Below are 17,010 nucleotides of genomic sequence, written 5' to 3' on the forward strand. Positions count from 1 at the left end.
CAGAAAGATGGAATGTAAATTTTATCCCAGGATTCTCAGGTTTCAGAAACTTTATTCTAGGATTATCGAGCTTTCAGAATTAAAATGGCACGAGACAGGGCAAAAATGCGTCGTGTAAGACGCATGCCATGGGGTAGGGCAAAAACGCGTCCTATAGGACACGTTTTCACCCTTTCCTCCATGTCACCTGAAAGCGCATCCTACAGGACACATTTTTGCCTTGCCCCATGTTATTTCACCTGAAAATGCTTCTTACACGGTGTGTTTTTGCCTTCTTTCTCCCAAATCGGCATATTTCTCTAATTTTTTTTACAAAAAATGCCTAAATCCCTAATTTTGTTTAAAATTTAGCATATATCCCTAATTTTCCATTTTAGCCTTTTCTTATTGCTATTTACCTGGCATGACCATAGAGGAAGAATTTTTCTTTGGTGTTTAGTAATGGATTTCCATTTATTGAATTCTTGGTAGCAACCAAGTTGTTTTTGAAAAGGTAATCAAGGGAATGAGAGTTTTCAATAAATTGAGCTAGTCGGAAAAGGTGACGGGAAGCCGGTCCAACCTATAAAAATATCATACTGTTGAAACTTTTGAAAGTAAAATTTAGGATGCTCGAAGTTCATCTAATTCATAGAACTTCAATTTTGACTATTTTACTCCAAAGTCGATAATTTTTTATTGTTTCAATTTTATTATTTTGTAAGGAGTGAATTGTATAATATTATAAGTAGAATATAAAAAAAATACTATAGTAGATGATTAATGTGATTTTTTATAGACCATTTTTATTTATTTCTTTACCTCTTTTTCATATTAGGTGATGATAATAATGTCATATTAATTTGACGGTTTTTTTTTGAATATTCTCATTATAGGTTTTAATTATATCTATTCTTTTTGATACAATGTTTGGAACTACCCATAGCCCCTCCCCAACCCATAAATAGGAGGATAATGCGCTTCAATGCGCTCGAACCCACATCTTCCTGCATTGGCAACAATGCCCATATCAATCGAGCTAAGATTCAGTTGGCTTAATTTGATGGTTTTAAATTAACATGAAATAAAATTTTAATGACATCATTTTAGCATATTAGGTGACGATACGTTCCGTCATTAATTATGTGACTATGTTTATTTTGTCACTATAAGTTGAATATTATTTCCGATGACAAATCAAATAATAAATTAGTGTATAATTTGGTGACAAAATTATCTGTCACCAAATACTTATTAAAAGGTGACGTTTTACATTATTGTCATTAATGACATTATACTGTGACACAACAGAATGTCATTAAGATCGTGACGATCCCAATTTCGTCACTTATGCATTGAATGTTATTCATTATTGGTGATGATACCAATGGTCAGTGATAAATATTATATAATTTGATGACGTAGTTAGTTGTCACAAATACTAATTACAAGTTGACATTATACATTATCGTCACCATACTTCCAACAGTAAGACAAATAGTGATAAATCATCACGTTTAACCTTTAGTGTGACAATGAATTTTGTGTCCCTAGATACAAATAAAGACATAAAATGTAATTATCAGTGACTGTTTTGTACGCCACTAATGCAAAAATTTGTTGTAGTAGATGAGAAAGAAACCTAAACAAAAACAATTGAAAAGAGCTGTTAAGCAATTGTAATCTTACCTCCCCGAAATTAGCAGACAAAGGTCTACGATTAGATTTAAGCTTGTGTAGATGATGGACTACTTAATTCGGAAACAACTTATTCCATAGAACATTATACACAACCCAATCTAATTTCTCTAACAAATTACCTTTGTTCCAACAAACTCCATGTCTTGCAAATTATGCTGAAAGAAGAAATCTTGATATAGAGTATGACCAATATTAAATTTATCAACTCCACATTTCCTTTCCAAGCTATTTAGAATACAATTTAAATCCTTTGCAATCAATGTGGGTCAGACATATTCTCTGCTATCAGATGGAGACACTCCCACATCAATCTCCTCTTCAATCTATAGGGACTCCCATAAACAACAATAAGAAAGAAGATTGCTACATGTTTGACTTTCAGTTTTAATAACCTCCTAAGAGATCGAATTTTTATATGATTGAGCTGATAAGTCAGCTTATTCATGTGTACAAGCAATGTTTTAATAGTCCCAATGCTGATTAGTTGAAGATTTGGTGATGTATTTTGATTATAAGTGTATTGTTTTCATATTGAATGAGAAAGCATGTCAGTTGTGAAAAGCAGATTGCTTCCTTGCTGCAGGTTTGTGAGCAAGTAAATTATGTCAAGCTTCTTGCTCCTTTGTTCTCTGTCTTGTTCTCTTCTTTTGCTGCTGTCAAAACCCCAACAATATCCATGGTGGAGTGGGCTTATGAGCATTTTATGAACTCAAATGAGGAAAACACTTGGAACCAAATAATTTGAGGAATTGATATTGAGGAGGCTTGTTGTAGAGCTTCTCACGAGGTAACAAGTTTTCAACACCTCTGGTGGGAAGCCTGTTAATTAGATATACTCCACTAAAGAAAGCATCAGACTAAAACGTCATAGGTAAGGAGGTTTGTGCAAGACGAAAGAGACCCATTTCAACCAAGTGCTTATGTTTTCTTTCCACAGTACCATTTTGATCAAATGTTTGTGGATAAGAGACTCTAAAACGTATCCCACTTTGAGCAAGCAAATTAGAAAGGTTTCTAAACTCACCTTCCCAGTCCGTTTGCACCTCTTTTATACACATTAAACTCGTTCATGACCAGCTTTTGAAACAGTTGAAAAGCAACTAAGGCTTCTGACTTAGACTAAGCAAGTAGAGCCCACAATTTCTACTATAGGCATCTATAAAAACATCAAATAAAGAGTATGAGGGAAACTGGTGCTGGACCCAAAGGTTCTATTTCAACAAGTTGAAATGGCTGTGTATACATTATAGAAGACTTAAAGGGCAACTTGTGACATTTGCCTATGTAACAAGCAGTGCATAAACTTGTGACATTTAAGTACACTAGCAACAACTTCAAAAGTTGGGTGGCCTAGATGTCTATGCCATAGCCAGTAGTCAGATTCTTCTTTAGCATTGCTGACAGCTATTAATGCATGAGACATTTCTTTTGAAGTCCTATTCACGTTGCTTTGAATATCAACACCAACTGAGAATTATTTTGCACTGTGTTTATGCCAACAGGTAATCGTAGAGGATCTCTCAACCTTGTCTCCACATCAATCAGCACGGACATACGTCTTTCAAGGCTAAACGGCTCACGACTAGCAGTGATCACTACCATAAGAGGATCAAATTCTGAAGGGAGGCCATTAAGAATTGTTGCAATGTGCTCCATTTCCACAAACAACTAACATGTCAAAAACTTCCTTCACTAGTGTAACAAATTCACAAATGGACATCTCCCCTTTCTTTATTAACCTCAGTTTGCAATGCAAATGCATCACTTTGGTTGACTGAGTCGAGTACAACCTCAAAAGTTTGCTCCAGATGGGTGCTCAAGTTCAGTTCCAACAAGCTGTGGGAGGATAGGTGCATTGATTGTAGAGAGAAGCCAAGAAGCCAATGCACAATCCTGCTGCACATGGCGATAATATGGGACATTTTCGACTTTCTTACCAGTTTCAATGTACTTAATACTTCAAAGGAACTGTCACTGTTATGTCAAAAAATCCTTCTAAACCATGACTTCATATGGTTAGAAGAACTTGTTTCCACAGCAGAAAGTTGGAATCATCAAGGTAAACATTAATCTTTTTATTAGAAAAGATCTACCCAACCTTAACCTACTGCAATGATTGCGATGATACTTCTTCATCACTATCACGCTCTCCCTCATCAGATGAACCATCCCGTGATGCCACAAATAAACAAAGAAGCTCAGGCTTCTATAATGATTGAATGAGCAAGCTCTAATACCATGTTAATACAACTAATAGCTACTAATTCAATCAACAAATAATGGAAAAGTAATGAGAGAAAGAGATGAGTTGAATAATTGAACTGTAAAGGAGGAAAAAGAAAAATACAAGCTAATCTCTCATATCTAAGTCCATATTTATAGGCACTCACTTCTTAGCTACTAATTGCTACTCATAATTGAATAACAACAACTAATGACTCTACCAAACAACCTCTCAATAGCAATTGGTTACAACTATCAATATACTAACAGCTTTGACTCATTTATTTGTCACATAAGTCACATGTATAATAGGGTATAATCTTCCTTGCATTCAGACTCGGCCAAGTAGTAATTGTTTTCAAGATCCATTAACTAAATGGATAGCTTAGACAAACTGCGTAAACCTTATTCAGCATAGCATTAAGACCACCGATCTTTCGACCTAATAACTTTATCATTATGGACTTCACCATGCTGTTTTGCATCAATGCCTGCACCCTGTCCAAGAACCTGGTTGATGGTAAACCATCAGCAAATTCCATTTGAACATCATTATCTAAAAGATCTATGTCATCCTCCTCCAGCATCAGCTTGGAATTACTTGTCCCTTTGCCGTTTCCCGATACAATATCCTTAAACAAAACATGACCTTTATCCATCGTCTAATCCATCATATCCCCTTCATGAGGTGAAAAAATCCTCCTTACGTTGTACCTTCTTTGCTGCCCTTCCAATGCCGGCATTGGAGTTAGCTCAATCTACCGGATTCTCACTCATTTTTTCCCTTCTTCCTTTCTAAAGTATATGCATCAACAAGTTTATAGCTCATAAAACTCAATGATACAAGTTCAATGATCAATAGGAAAAGGAATATGGAGGTATATATATATTTCCTTTTGACAAGCATGGTAATGTCATGAGTTTAAAACAAGTTATCAGAAAAACAAACAAACAAATATTATTGGGGTTGGGTCTACACAAAATGGATTACAGTAATCATAATATTAATAATTAAAAAAAAAAGAAAGAAAGAAAAGAGAATAGGAAGGGATATGAATGTTAAAGTTTCCTTGTCATGGGAAAATAGGTATATAGGAGGAGTGAGTTTACATAATATAAATATATGATATAATCCTAATTTGGATGGCCAGCTGGACTTCTGTTCCAAGACAAGTAGGACGGATCACCAAGTGGCCTGCACATCATAATTAAACAAAGTATTTAACACACAAAATACATCTTAACGACACGGCAAAATCTTAACCTCGCTTATTGAGTTAAAACTTTTCACCGTCAGCACGAAGCTCACCTTGGCTTGATAACATAAAGAAGTATGAAGCAGACTGCTAAAAACAAGCACAGCCCTCCTACAATAATGTATGCAATTCCCAGGAAATCATTTTTCCCACCTATCCAACTTGTGGTTGAAAGTACCAACTTCTTCTTCCCCGAAAAACTGTAGGTGTTGTAATTGTTCTGGATTACGACCTGTATTTTCTCATTCGCTTGGAGGTCTTGCTCTATCTTCCCATATAGTTTCCTGAACGTCGGCAGTGCCGCAGTCCGCATCCATACCATCAGATCCTCTTGTTTACTTAACTGCATCCACAACCAAAATTCATAATCTCAAACCAGAACATCACTTAAATATGCAAATATGACAAGCACAGTATACTTACAGGTACAGAGGAATTCAGTTTTGCACCTCCGATCAAGCCTCCACTCTGGAAATTTTTCGGATACACATTCGATCCGAATTTATGCTCTTTGTCACTCTTCCATGCTATGTCATGTTTATTTACTTCTATTGTCTTACTATTCACCGAAAACCAGTATGTGTCATTGAACAAACTCCATGCAACAAGACCACAGGGAACAATTGGACCATCCACCGTTTTGTCTTCAGGGCTACAATCTGTTGTGGATTTCTCATCTGACACGCTCCTCAATTGTTTATCACTCCGACTTTTTACATAACTGCAAATGTTTTTCCGCATTTAGAAAATATTTCGAAAGATGAAAACTAAAAATATTAAAAGGTTTTCAACATCAAGCACCATAAAAGGAACTGCAAAAGAAATTTATATGCCTAAATCAGGTCCTTCTAAATCCAACAAAATGTAAACAATCATGAAACTTAAACATGGTATCAATAAACAAGTATAAATATAGAACATTTCTTCGAATAAGATTCCATGTACCGGCGATGGTTTTGGTAGTAGTTATCAAGCTGATAATAGATAAAAACAGGGCTTTTCATCAGCTTAGGAACCTGGAAAAGAGGAGGAATTATAAAGAAAAGGGTAAGTTAATACTCGTTAGCAGAATGGACATGTTACGACGAAATGTCGAAGAACACGAAAAACAGATATAAGCTAGAAATCCCTTGAGCACCATAAACAAAAGAAAACAAAAAAACAGAGAAAGCATTGGACTAACCGTCAAAGTCCTAACACAAGATTTGTTAATTGATGGGTTTTGGATAAATTTAAGCTTATCATTGGAATAATTAGAAGGAACACAACTTTCATCATAACGATCGACGATTTCCACCACCTATATACATCAAAGCAACAAAAGAAATTTAAGTTAAACACGGAACGATAGCAACGAACAAAATAAATGAATACACGACCTTTTCTGAAGCAGACAATGAGACAAGTCCCAATGGGATGAAGATGATTCCTATGATGGTAAATGTTGCAATGACCTGAAAATCAACCCCCCCCCCCCAAAAAAAAGCATTAAAATAAATGTGAGAAAAATCATAGCTTCCTCCTACCTAGGTAGATCCGAGTAAAAAGATAGAGCTAAAGTTTGAGACATAATGAATGTGTTCAAGTGCTTCATGTCATCAAAGTTACATACATACACACATACATGCATGCATGCATACATATATACATACGTATACATATGTATATGTTCATACCAATCCAGGTGTAAGAATAGGTTTGCAAGCAGGAAGCTCTTGCTGCGTGAACCTAGAATCTGCAACCAAACAAAACAAAGATGAGAATTTAACAAAAAGCCCAATCCTTGATTCGAAAAAAAAAACTACATAAAATCCTTAACCATTCACCAAGAACAAATTATCAAAAAACGGACACGAAACTATATACTCATCAAATTCCAACCAAAACCCAGAGTTTCTTTTTCCTTGTTGTTTAAACATTGGGTCTTATAACCCACATTGCACCCATTAACAGATTGATGAAAAAGAAAACAAATGATAAAAAAAAATCCAGCAAGGCAATGCGGTAGTGAGAGAGATGAAGAGGAAAGGGGGGAAAGAAGGGAACATACATACGGGTTTTCTGGAATGCTTTTTGCTGGAAGATTTAGAAGTTGAACCACCACCAGCGGTGGAGCTCGTGGTGGCTCCGTTGGTATCCATATCGTATGAAATAGTTTGTTGTGGAAAAGTGGATTTTTTGGAATATTAGGGGGGGTGGCCAAGGAAAGGGCAAGACTATAATAAAAGAAAATTTGATATTAAGAAAAAAAGAAAGTTGGTTAGGCAGCTTGGAGTGGTAGGAATGAATAGACAATTACAAAACGATTGGAAATGAGAGAGAACCGGATAGTCTTTATTGTAAACTTATAATAGACAACCTTAATAACTCAATCATGTCGTTGGCATCATTCGATCGAAAATTGATTAAGATATTAGTCACAAGAAAGATATTTAATTGATTGATTTGAGAATTAGTATGGACAAATTGAATTGAGCAAAAAATCGATTAAACTGAATTTTTACTTTTTAATATTTTTTATGAATTTTTTAATGATTTATTTAATCAAGCTAGATAAACTGGTCCTACCAATTGGATTAGTGATCCGATTGCCTAATCAATTCGGTCATCTGCCCAATTCCGAAGATACCAAAAATTACAAGGGTAAAATAATAATTTTAAATTTTGAATTAGGACGGAGTGAAGTCTTAACATTTATTACGATTGTCACGCTGCTTCATGAAATGCATTTATTTATTCAATTAATTGCACCATATATCTTCAAACTATGATTCTCATTTTACATTGGTTCTCTAACTTTAAAATACTCTAATTACATCTTTAAACTATAAAGGTTCTATCAATTTGGTCCTTCAATTACTAAAATAGTTAATTTAACCATTAAATTACACATCAGATCTTATGTGGCATGATTTAAAATGAAAATTTTAAAGAAATATGAATACTGTAAAAATATATGTTGAAAAAATGATTGGTTTTGAGGTTTTCGAAGATTTTATAAAAGTAATATCGTTATCTCTCTTTTTTCAGTTTTATTTTATTTTTAGTTTTTACTTTTAAAAGTTAGGTGTGAACGTTTTACTTTTATTTAAATTCTTTATTTTAAATTATGTCATATAATATTTGATGTATCATTTAATGATTAAATTAATAGTTTTAATAATGGAATGGCCTAATTAATATAACATCAACAGTTTAAGGATGTAATTAGAATATTCTCAAGTATGAGGACCAATTCAAAATGTAAGTCATAATTTGGAGATGTTTGATGCAAAACACCCTCATTTGGAGTGATAGTAGAATTTTTAATTTCACAAGTAAGTTTAAAAAATCATAATGTGTTTTTAATTCGTATCAAAAATAAAAATAAATAAATAAGAGGCTTTTTCTTTTATAGTTGTGAAGTTAAAAGGTGAATTTGTTGATTTTACCTTCAATTGTAACTGGACTAATAAAAAAAAAATAGGAGATGAACACAAAAGTTTGATTACGTAATTCGAGAACTTCCTACTCAGTGGACTTCGCCTAGAGAGTAATTTGATATAAATAAACTTGTACAAAATATGATTTAAGCCCATTTCACTCACGAGCCACTAAGTTGCAACCTTACTCTTATATACAATCTAAATCACCCTTCCCACTAGGTTTTTCCCTTTTGAAAGTTTAATTGTAAACTAGTTAGCAAGAACAATTTAATTGCAATGAATTTGTACTAAAATAAGTTCGTAACATAAACAAAACAAATGCACTCTCAATCTCGTCAATAAAATCGTATTTCGATTTGTAAAAGTACAATTAATGTGAATTTCTATTCCCTTTAAACTCAGCTCGATAACATCTCCAATATAAAATAGAATAGGCAGTGATATTGATGTAATCTTCTAAAGAAAATAAATCTATTCAAATAAGAAAACTCTTTTGTAACGTGCTGTTAGAAATCCTCAAACATATAATTGGTAATACTGGTTTACCAAATTCAAACTAGGTTACAATTGGAGTTACGCATCTAGTGCGTGTAACCCGCACTAACAATCTTTACATTTGACATTCTTAAACAAAAACATAATACACATTCAAGTAAGGAAATATGAATTTTCAACTCAACAAAAATATTTGTTACACGTAATTTATTGTATAGTTACTAATTTTAAAACTTCTCAATCTCTCAACTCACATTAAATTTTAAAATTTGTCGCAAAATCGTAAACGTCACTTATAAATTAGCTTATATCAAGCTTATGAACTCATCAACATTAGACACCTAAATCAATTTATTCCCAACCAAGGTCAAATTCCATTTTCCTTCATTACTTCACATCAACATTAGTTTGTCAAGCTAACACATTTAAGAACATTAACTTAGATCAAACAACTCTACAATGGCTCAATTTAACACACACCATTAAACTTCACCATCCAACTTCTAAATCAATTAAAACAAGAAATAAAACCGAGTACAATTCAACAAAACTAAGCAATCTACATTCAAATCCTTGAAGATTACTGGGCCAACTAAATAAGACCGCCATGTTTAAGCTGTACTCCTCCTCCCAACTCTTTGATTCTCACATTGAAAGCGTTGCTTTGATTTTTGTAAGCATGGAAGTATTTCCGGAGTAAGACCAAAGTGCAGTTTGTAAGCATTAAATTTCAAAACTACACGATCTAACGTGTAATTTGATATACGAGTTTTGATTTGGTATTATTATATGCATGAAATTTTGATAGTTATTTAAATGTATACATGAAACTTTAATTTTGATTCAACTGGACACATTTAAAGAGAAAATACATCAATTTTTTTACATTTGATAAATATAATAATTTATGTATACAATATGTAAGCATAAAATAGTTCTATATTGATAATTGTAGTAGTGATTTCTGAAAATTAAATCAAATAAATATTTCATATATAAAATTACACAAAATCAGAGTTCATGTATAACATTATACAGTTGATCAAAGTTCATATATAGTTTTACCCCTATTTACAAACAAGAGACGAATGAAATTAAAAATGATTCACAATCTGAAATATCTTTAAAGACCATATCTCCATATCCATACGATAGACACAAGTGTTAAACCTAAATACTTGAAGAAAAATAGAAGTTCGTTGTACAAGCTTCATGAATCACAACTCAATAACCAAATTGATTCCCAACTGTGGTGGGGCTGAGTGATCTCGTAGGTGACACTGGACTCGCTATTCATTAATCACCGTCATCATCATCTATGTAGTACTAGGTCTAGGTTTCTTCACTACTGGTGAAGAATCTAAGAGAAGACTAAGAACAACAATGTTGAAACTACATATAAACCCACAAAAACTAGGTAGGTTTATGACAACATCTTCACTACTGGTGAAGAATCTAAGGGAAGACATAGAACAATAATGTTGAAACTACATATAAACCCACAAAAACTAGGTAGGTTTATGACAACACAACAATACCATGTTCGTAAATAATAATATACCATACACGGTTTTAGTTAAGACTTTGAGAGGGTTTTGTTGATTAAGATGTACGATGATGGGATTGATTCATATATATGTGTACAACTTGTTTACTTGTCTAAAAGAAAAACATGTTGCATTTACAGATGCCATTACCGTATATGACCAAAGGGTTCAATCAATTGAAAATTCTAAATATTTCTTTCAAGTATTCATTGTATGTTATATATATATATACATACACTTGGTGAGGTGGACATGAAAATTTGGCCTCCAAAATTGGAATTTATATTATAAAAACTTGGCATTATTGAAATTAAGTGGGACAAAGGGAAATGGAACGTGTTATAGAATATATGGTTTGACTGACATGGAAATGCAAAAGGTGAAATTATTTTTTAAAATTAATCCATCTGCAGATAAACTTTTTTTTTAATTCTGTAATTAGTTTTCATACTTTATGAAAATTGTGGATTTAGTCTCTATACTTTATATAGTCAATTTTCATTCTTGTACTTTTTAAATTATAAAATTTTAGTCTTCACTAAAGGATAATGGTTAAATTTGATAAGCTTTGTTATTTCCAAAATTTGATGCAACAAACATATTATCATATGTGTAATGTCATGCTAGCTTGTTATTTCCATATATTAGTCACTAAAAATCTAATTAATGGATTAATGACTATCATTTGTCTCAAGATTGAAATTTTCAAAATTCGAAAAGTATCAAGACTCAGAATAATCCAAATGGAGAATATGGATTAATTCTACAATTGTATGCATAGCACATGACTAGTAATTAAAGTACAGGACTAAAATTTCAGAATTTGAAAAGTATAGGGACTAAAATTGACCATTTTAAAAAGTATTTTAAATTTGATCAAATTAAAGTATAGGGACTAAATTGACAATTTTTGTAAAATATAAGGCTTAATAGTAGAATTTAACCTTTTCTATTTGAGATATGTTGACGAGTTCGATAGCTTCGAAAGAAATCTTCAAAGTATCATCCATTAGGTAGCCTATCGATCTCTTAACAATGTTAAGTATTGTCTCTTAAGTGAACGTTTTGTCTCCCGTCCTCTATCAAGAATTAGCTTGCCGCGAGGGATTGTTGGGTGAACTTGATTCACAAATCACCCTGCAAAACTCAAGAAAACAAATGGTAAATATAAAACGTGAAGTAAGTATGGAGCTCAGAAGTGAGACATTTGAAAATTATTGGCAGATAAGTTAGGGATTTGTTGGAAGTTGTCCAGAAACAACATAAGATCAGGACAGAACATGTATTGTGGTGAGTAAGAAGATAAGCATTTTTGGTCCCACTTCTCAACTGCATGTGCGATATCCATATGTACGGAATTTGAAGATGTGCATGTGGGGGCGCACACGCTTGTGACTATTCCAATTATAATAATGTTACATCCTACTTTTATAGATTAAATTATTCGTTTAAATTCAAATATTTTGATATTTTATTAAATTTATTTTAAGTTTTTTTGTATTTGGAGTTTAATTGTATTTTACTTTATTTATTAAAAATAAAAAAAATTAATTTTATACTTTAAATAAAAAAATAAGTTGATCATTTTGTTAAAAATTATATCTATTTTTACAGTTAAAAATTTGTTTCTGTACGTTAGAATAAGGTATATAACACGCCAATTTTTTACCATAAAATGGATAAAATTTTAACAAAAAAGACCAGTTAATTTATTTTTTAAGTGAAGAAAACAAAATGAGATCTGATTTCTAATATAAAGATTTAATCAGAAATTGATTGATGTTTGAAACGGAAAATCAAAGAAATATATACAAGAAGCTGATGATGGTTGTACAGAATCCAAATCCCATTTTTTTTTTCATTTTTTGCAAGGTTGTATTTACAAATTATAACATTCTAAATGCAAAGATTTAATTATAATATAAGCTTATAAAAATCATAGAATAAAACCCTCTCTTTTAATATATATATCTCAATTGGAATTTGTTGAAAACATTCTTCCTGAAATAGCAGCTGCCAGTGCTGCAGTGAAATTAGGGTCTTTAGTTAAAGAAGATGCCATATGTTCCACCAAATATTGCGTAGCTTCTGGTGAATCCAGTTTTGGCTTTGAGTTTCTAGCTTCATCACTTGACTTGATTGAATTGGTGAGGTCTAGAGTAATGGTTGGACTGGATGACTTAACCGGAGTCGAACCAACAGGGACCGAACCAAGGCGGCTCGAACCCGATGTTGCCTCGATTTGAGAAGGGGGAAGATGATTATGTTCACCTTCATATGTTGCAACTAGAACTGATTGATCATCCACACTTCTTTGCACCTGAAATCATCAATAAAATTAATTGGGGTCAAAAACAGAATACTTTACAAGTTTGATAGGGATTGGATTTGGGTTGGGGTTTGGCTAGCTTACCTTCTTTTTAACAGGGCAACTTGGTGCAAAAGAACACTTGAAATAAGCTCTTGGACAGGGATTATCCCTGGTGACTTTTTGCCCATATTTCCTCCATTGATATCCATCCTTTACAACCTGAAAGAAAAAAAAAAAAACCAAGATGAGCTATTGTACTTAGAATAATCATACAGTGAAGTTTGGCATACCAAATGTATCTTATATTAGTATACCACATCCGATTTTTAACAGTTAAAATATATGTATAGAGGTTAATTTTATGTGAAAAGAAATCTTACAAGGCTGGTATCAGATAGTTCAGTCCTGACATAAGCTCTTGAAATTTTGGCTTTGATGATTTCTTCTCTAGGTTTCTTACATGATTCTTCTTCATCAGTTGAACTACTCTCTGAATTCCCAATGATATTCCCATTGTTGTTGTTGCTGGTTTCTGATTTTCTTTTCTTTGTAGGACTAAGTTCTTTCTCAGTATTCTTGTTCATCAAGTCCACTAACTGGCTTTGCAATGCATTATAGCTCTCACACATTGCTTTTAACATCTCAGTTAGCTTCTTATTTTCTGCATTTACGCGGTTCAGTTCCTCCACTAAAGCACCACTCTGCAAACATAAAAAGAAAAACCATTATCAAATCATACCCATGGAGGGTTCCATAATATATACATATATATATAAGTAGGTAACTTACCTCTTCTTTGACTGAAAGTTTCCTTCCAAATACAATTAAGCTGTTGCTGGTATTAGGATGACTTACAGGAGTTTCAAGTTGAAGGGACTTTGTTGAAGAAGCATTAAGATCCAGTGAATCAACCCATGAAGAAGAAGAAGAATTCATAGCTTTTTTTTCAATCTTTAAGCAAAGACCCAGATCTAATATATTCATAAAAAAGCTGAAACTTTCCTGGAATTGACCAAGTATGAAGAAGAAGATGAAGAATCAAATGATGAATATATATAGAAAGAAAGAAGAAAGAGGTAAGGGAAACTGGGTGGAAATAGAGCAATAAAGGAGGGTCAGAGGAGGTTGGCATGTGCTTTTTTGTAAAAAGGGGTAAGAGTATTAACTAATAACTCTTTGTTTATTTATATAGAAGTGAGTAGTAATAGGGACAATGTGCTTATATACATAAAATAGATTAAATTGTGCTATTAGCCCCTGTATTGTGCATATAGTTTTGAATTTAGTTTTCGTACTTTAAATTAATATTTTAAGGGATTTTGAAATTTCAGTACTAACCAAGTTTATTAAGTTCTGTAAATTTCAAAATCTTATGCATATAATATCATGTATTATGTAGCGGGTATATATTTTATTTAGTCGTTTCTACATTAAGATTGAAAATTTAAAATTTTAAAATTAGGGACTAAGAATGTTGAAATTAAGTGAAGATAGACTAAATCTATTTTTTTAAAAAAAATTAATTAGGAATATTTTCTAAACTATTTATATAAATAAACAAAAGAAAATAGATGAAATGGAGTAATTCATTGTCGGTTAGGTTTGAAAAGGTGAACAAATTATAGGTTTTGACGAAGCACACCATAAAAGTAATGAAACCTTGGGTGCTGTTTGGTTTATGTTTTTCATTACAGAAGTTCATTGTTGACCAATTTGTCTTTAGATTAAAACATAAATCTGTCTTTGTCTATTACTCTATTTTTTGTGTTTTTGTACATGCAATATTTATATCAATAATATTAATGAAGTTGAATGGAATAGATGGGGTTTTGCTTTCTTGTCAAGTCTTAGAAACAAAAATGGAAAATTCCTACAAGTAGACTACCATATATATTTTATGTATAATTATGGTAATGTTTTTTTAGTTGTTTTTGGGATTTAGGTTTTAAATTCATTTGCACATTCATTTTTTAAAAAAAAGAAAAAGAAACGGGCTCGAAGGCTATTACCTCAAAATTAACAAGAATCGAAAATTACAAAGTTACGGATATCACGACAATAATTCATGTCAAAAGACAAAATACAACAGTTCAAAAGTAACCAATTTTACGATCCACCCAATTGACCTCAGCTTTAGTAAACAACTCAATCAATTTCCTCGCCTCCTTGATGCGAAAACCAAACACCGTAATATCCTCCCGATTAACAGTACTAGCACATTTCGAAAATGACTATGTAAAGATTGAAAGACCTAGCGAACCTAGCTCCGCCCATTCGAGGCTCATAAATTCATTTGTACATTCATATGTGAGAGAGAAAGGGTGGAATTTTCTATTCACATTCAAAACAATTTTTTGTTGTATATATATGATCCTTTTAAAAAAAATAAATTTGGATTTTTTTAAAAAAAAGTAAAAATTTGAAATTTCTAAGATTTGAATTTCACTAAATCAATATTCCATTTGCATACCAAAAAGTAATCGGAAGAAGTAACATGAGATTTTTTCCCCATGAATCTGGATTGAGTTTGAATTTAAAAGTCATCGAACAAAAAATTAGACTTAGATTACTTACTTTCAAAGGTGACATTAGAGGCTACAGGTAGGTTCTTAATCCTCTTAAAATTACTTATTAAATTTTTAGTTGTTAAGGTTGTTGGGATATATTAATTAATAAAGTAAGGAAATAGATCTCCTTGGCAATTGACTTTGCACATGAATTCCACATGATAGTATAATATTAATAATTTATTATACGTTCATTTTATCTCTGCCTTAATTCATTAATGTTTTAGGTGATTTAGCAAAGAGAAAAAAAAAGCACAAATAAAAAAATTAAAATAATGGTATTGTACCTATCATTTATGTTGTGATGATGTAAAGAGCTGAGTTCATATATACACTGAAGACTCATTCAATTCCATCATGTATAAAAAAATTGCATGAATCAAATTCTCAATAGACTTATCCAAAAGCTGAAGTTGCAATCATATCATATGGTATGCTTTAGAGGATGAAATTGAAAAGGAGAGCAAATTTAATTGATTAGGATTTAGGACCAAAGTTGGTAATTAAGCATGGTTGAGGATAAATCCAAAAATAATAGTCGCGTGTGTTTGAAAACTAATTTTCTAATTGACCCTTTCTGTCAAATCTAGAATGTAGGTTTGGGTATTGCTTATTGCTTATATATCAACCAATTTGGACTTTATCCTAGGTAATTATTCCTTTCACATTTTAGCAAGACGACAAAAATCACTTGAACAAAAAGTCACCCAATTAGGTCTCTTTCTATTCGCCATTTCATTTGTAATTTCAGTTAAAAGTGAATATACTTTTGTTGATAGTAGGTGGAGGGAGTGATTCTCATGTCGAGTGGTTGGAGATGAACATGGTGTTTAGAGGTTGAAAGCTTCTTTCTAGTTCTACGTTAACTTGCAATTGATCTTATTAATTAACAAAGTAAAAATATAAAATGAGCAGAAAAGTTGATTACGTAGTTTGGAAACTTCTTACATTTGTGAGGATCTTATTCAGAGAGTAATGTACCACTAATTTGCAGTATAAGATAGCGATTTAATTTCAACTTATTTAACAAATTGTAACCTCAATTCTTATATGTTAAATACATCACTATCCCTATTAAGACTCCTCATTGAAGGCATAGTTGCAAACTGAAAAAGAAAAAAACATTTTATTTGCAACAATTTTGTACTAAAATGATTTCCTTACAATGAGCAAGTTAAGTGCTTTCAATCTCATATATGAATAAGAAACAAACCATCTTTTTTTGATTTCTTAATGTATCTACTGGGGCGAGCTCAGTAACTAATTCTCCGCATTCTGTAGGCCAATTAAGGGAGTAGATGCTGGCCATAAGTTTTAAAGCTACTCCATACTTAGGCCAAGGATCGAATCCTCGACCACTGGTTAAGGTAGGAGAAACAAACCAAGAGTTTTTAATCTGAGCTCTTGCACGTCGTCCGGTTCTAACTCAGAAGATTGCCTGGTCGTTTTTCAATGCAACTCCAACCACGAGATGTCCAAAACCCAAATGATCACAACAGTCCCCCG

General features: G+C 32.3%; 2 protein-coding genes across 4 annotated transcripts; both read right to left on the reverse strand.

The window, feature by feature from the left end:
* Positions 1 to 4,835: 4,835 nt before the first annotated feature.
* LOC107962409 (ALA-interacting subunit 1) lies at positions 4,836 to 7,495 on the reverse strand. Of its 2 annotated transcripts, XM_016898793.2 has the most exons (8): positions 7,210 to 7,495; positions 6,836 to 6,894; positions 6,539 to 6,613; positions 6,343 to 6,459; positions 6,105 to 6,175; positions 5,583 to 5,880; positions 5,213 to 5,502; positions 4,836 to 5,098 (listed from the first exon to the last, which is right to left on the reverse strand). In XM_016898793.2, exons 1-8 carry the CDS (start codon positions 7,298 to 7,300, stop codon positions 5,038 to 5,040), a joined length of 1,062 nt encoding a protein of 353 aa, XP_016754282.1. In that variant the 5' UTR covers positions 7,301 to 7,495; the 3' UTR covers positions 4,836 to 5,037. The 2 variants fall into 2 exon arrangements, with proteins under 2 accessions (XP_016754282.1, XP_040952095.1); XM_041096161.1 differs by lacking the exon at positions 6,539 to 6,613 and having other exon boundaries at positions 7,210 to 7,437.
* Positions 7,496 to 12,454: 4,959 nt separating this feature from the next.
* On the reverse strand, positions 12,455 to 14,088 carry LOC107962411 (probable WRKY transcription factor 40). 2 transcript variants are annotated; one of them, XM_016898795.2, is made up of 4 exons: positions 13,793 to 14,088; positions 13,318 to 13,638; positions 13,040 to 13,156; positions 12,455 to 12,946 (listed from the first exon to the last, which is right to left on the reverse strand). In XM_016898795.2, exons 1-4 carry the CDS (start codon positions 13,919 to 13,921, stop codon positions 12,599 to 12,601), a joined length of 915 nt encoding a protein of 304 aa, XP_016754284.1. In that variant the 5' UTR covers positions 13,922 to 14,088; the 3' UTR covers positions 12,455 to 12,598.
* Positions 14,089 to 17,010: the final 2,922 nt, after the last annotated feature.

The sequence above is a fragment of the Gossypium hirsutum genome, chromosome D06 (assembly GCF_007990345.1).
Source record: "Gossypium hirsutum isolate 1008001.06 chromosome D06, Gossypium_hirsutum_v2.1, whole genome shotgun sequence".
Classification (NCBI taxonomy): domain Eukaryota; kingdom Viridiplantae; phylum Streptophyta; class Magnoliopsida; order Malvales; family Malvaceae; genus Gossypium; species Gossypium hirsutum.

What these genes read in the sequence shown, in the direction of transcription:
- LOC107962409 (XM_016898793.2), bottom strand. Translation starts at nt 7,300, where the DNA reads ATGGATACCAACGGAGCCACCACGAGCTCCACCGCTGGTGGTGGTTCA. An exon ending in CTATTCTTACACCTGGATTG is followed by an intron (nt 6,614 to 6,835) that starts GTATGAACATAT and finishes GTTGATTTTCAG; the next exon opens with GTCATTGCAACATTTACCAT. An exon ending in AACTGAATTCCTCTGTACCT is followed by an intron (nt 5,503 to 5,582) that starts GTAAGTATACTG and finishes TTGTGGATGCAG; the next exon opens with TTAAGTAAACAAGAGGATCT.
- LOC107962411 (XM_016898795.2), bottom strand. Translation starts at nt 13,921, where the DNA reads ATGAATATATTAGATCTGGGTCTTTGCTTAAAGATTGAAAAAAAAGCT. An exon ending in CCCTTCAACTTGAAACTCCT is followed by an intron (nt 13,639 to 13,792) that starts GTAAGTCATCCT and finishes TTATGTTTGCAG; the next exon opens with AGTGGTGCTTTAGTGGAGGA. An exon ending in GTTGCCCTGTTAAAAAGAAG is followed by an intron (nt 12,947 to 13,039) that starts GTAAGCTAGCCA and finishes TGATGATTTCAG; the next exon opens with GTGCAAAGAAGTGTGGATGA.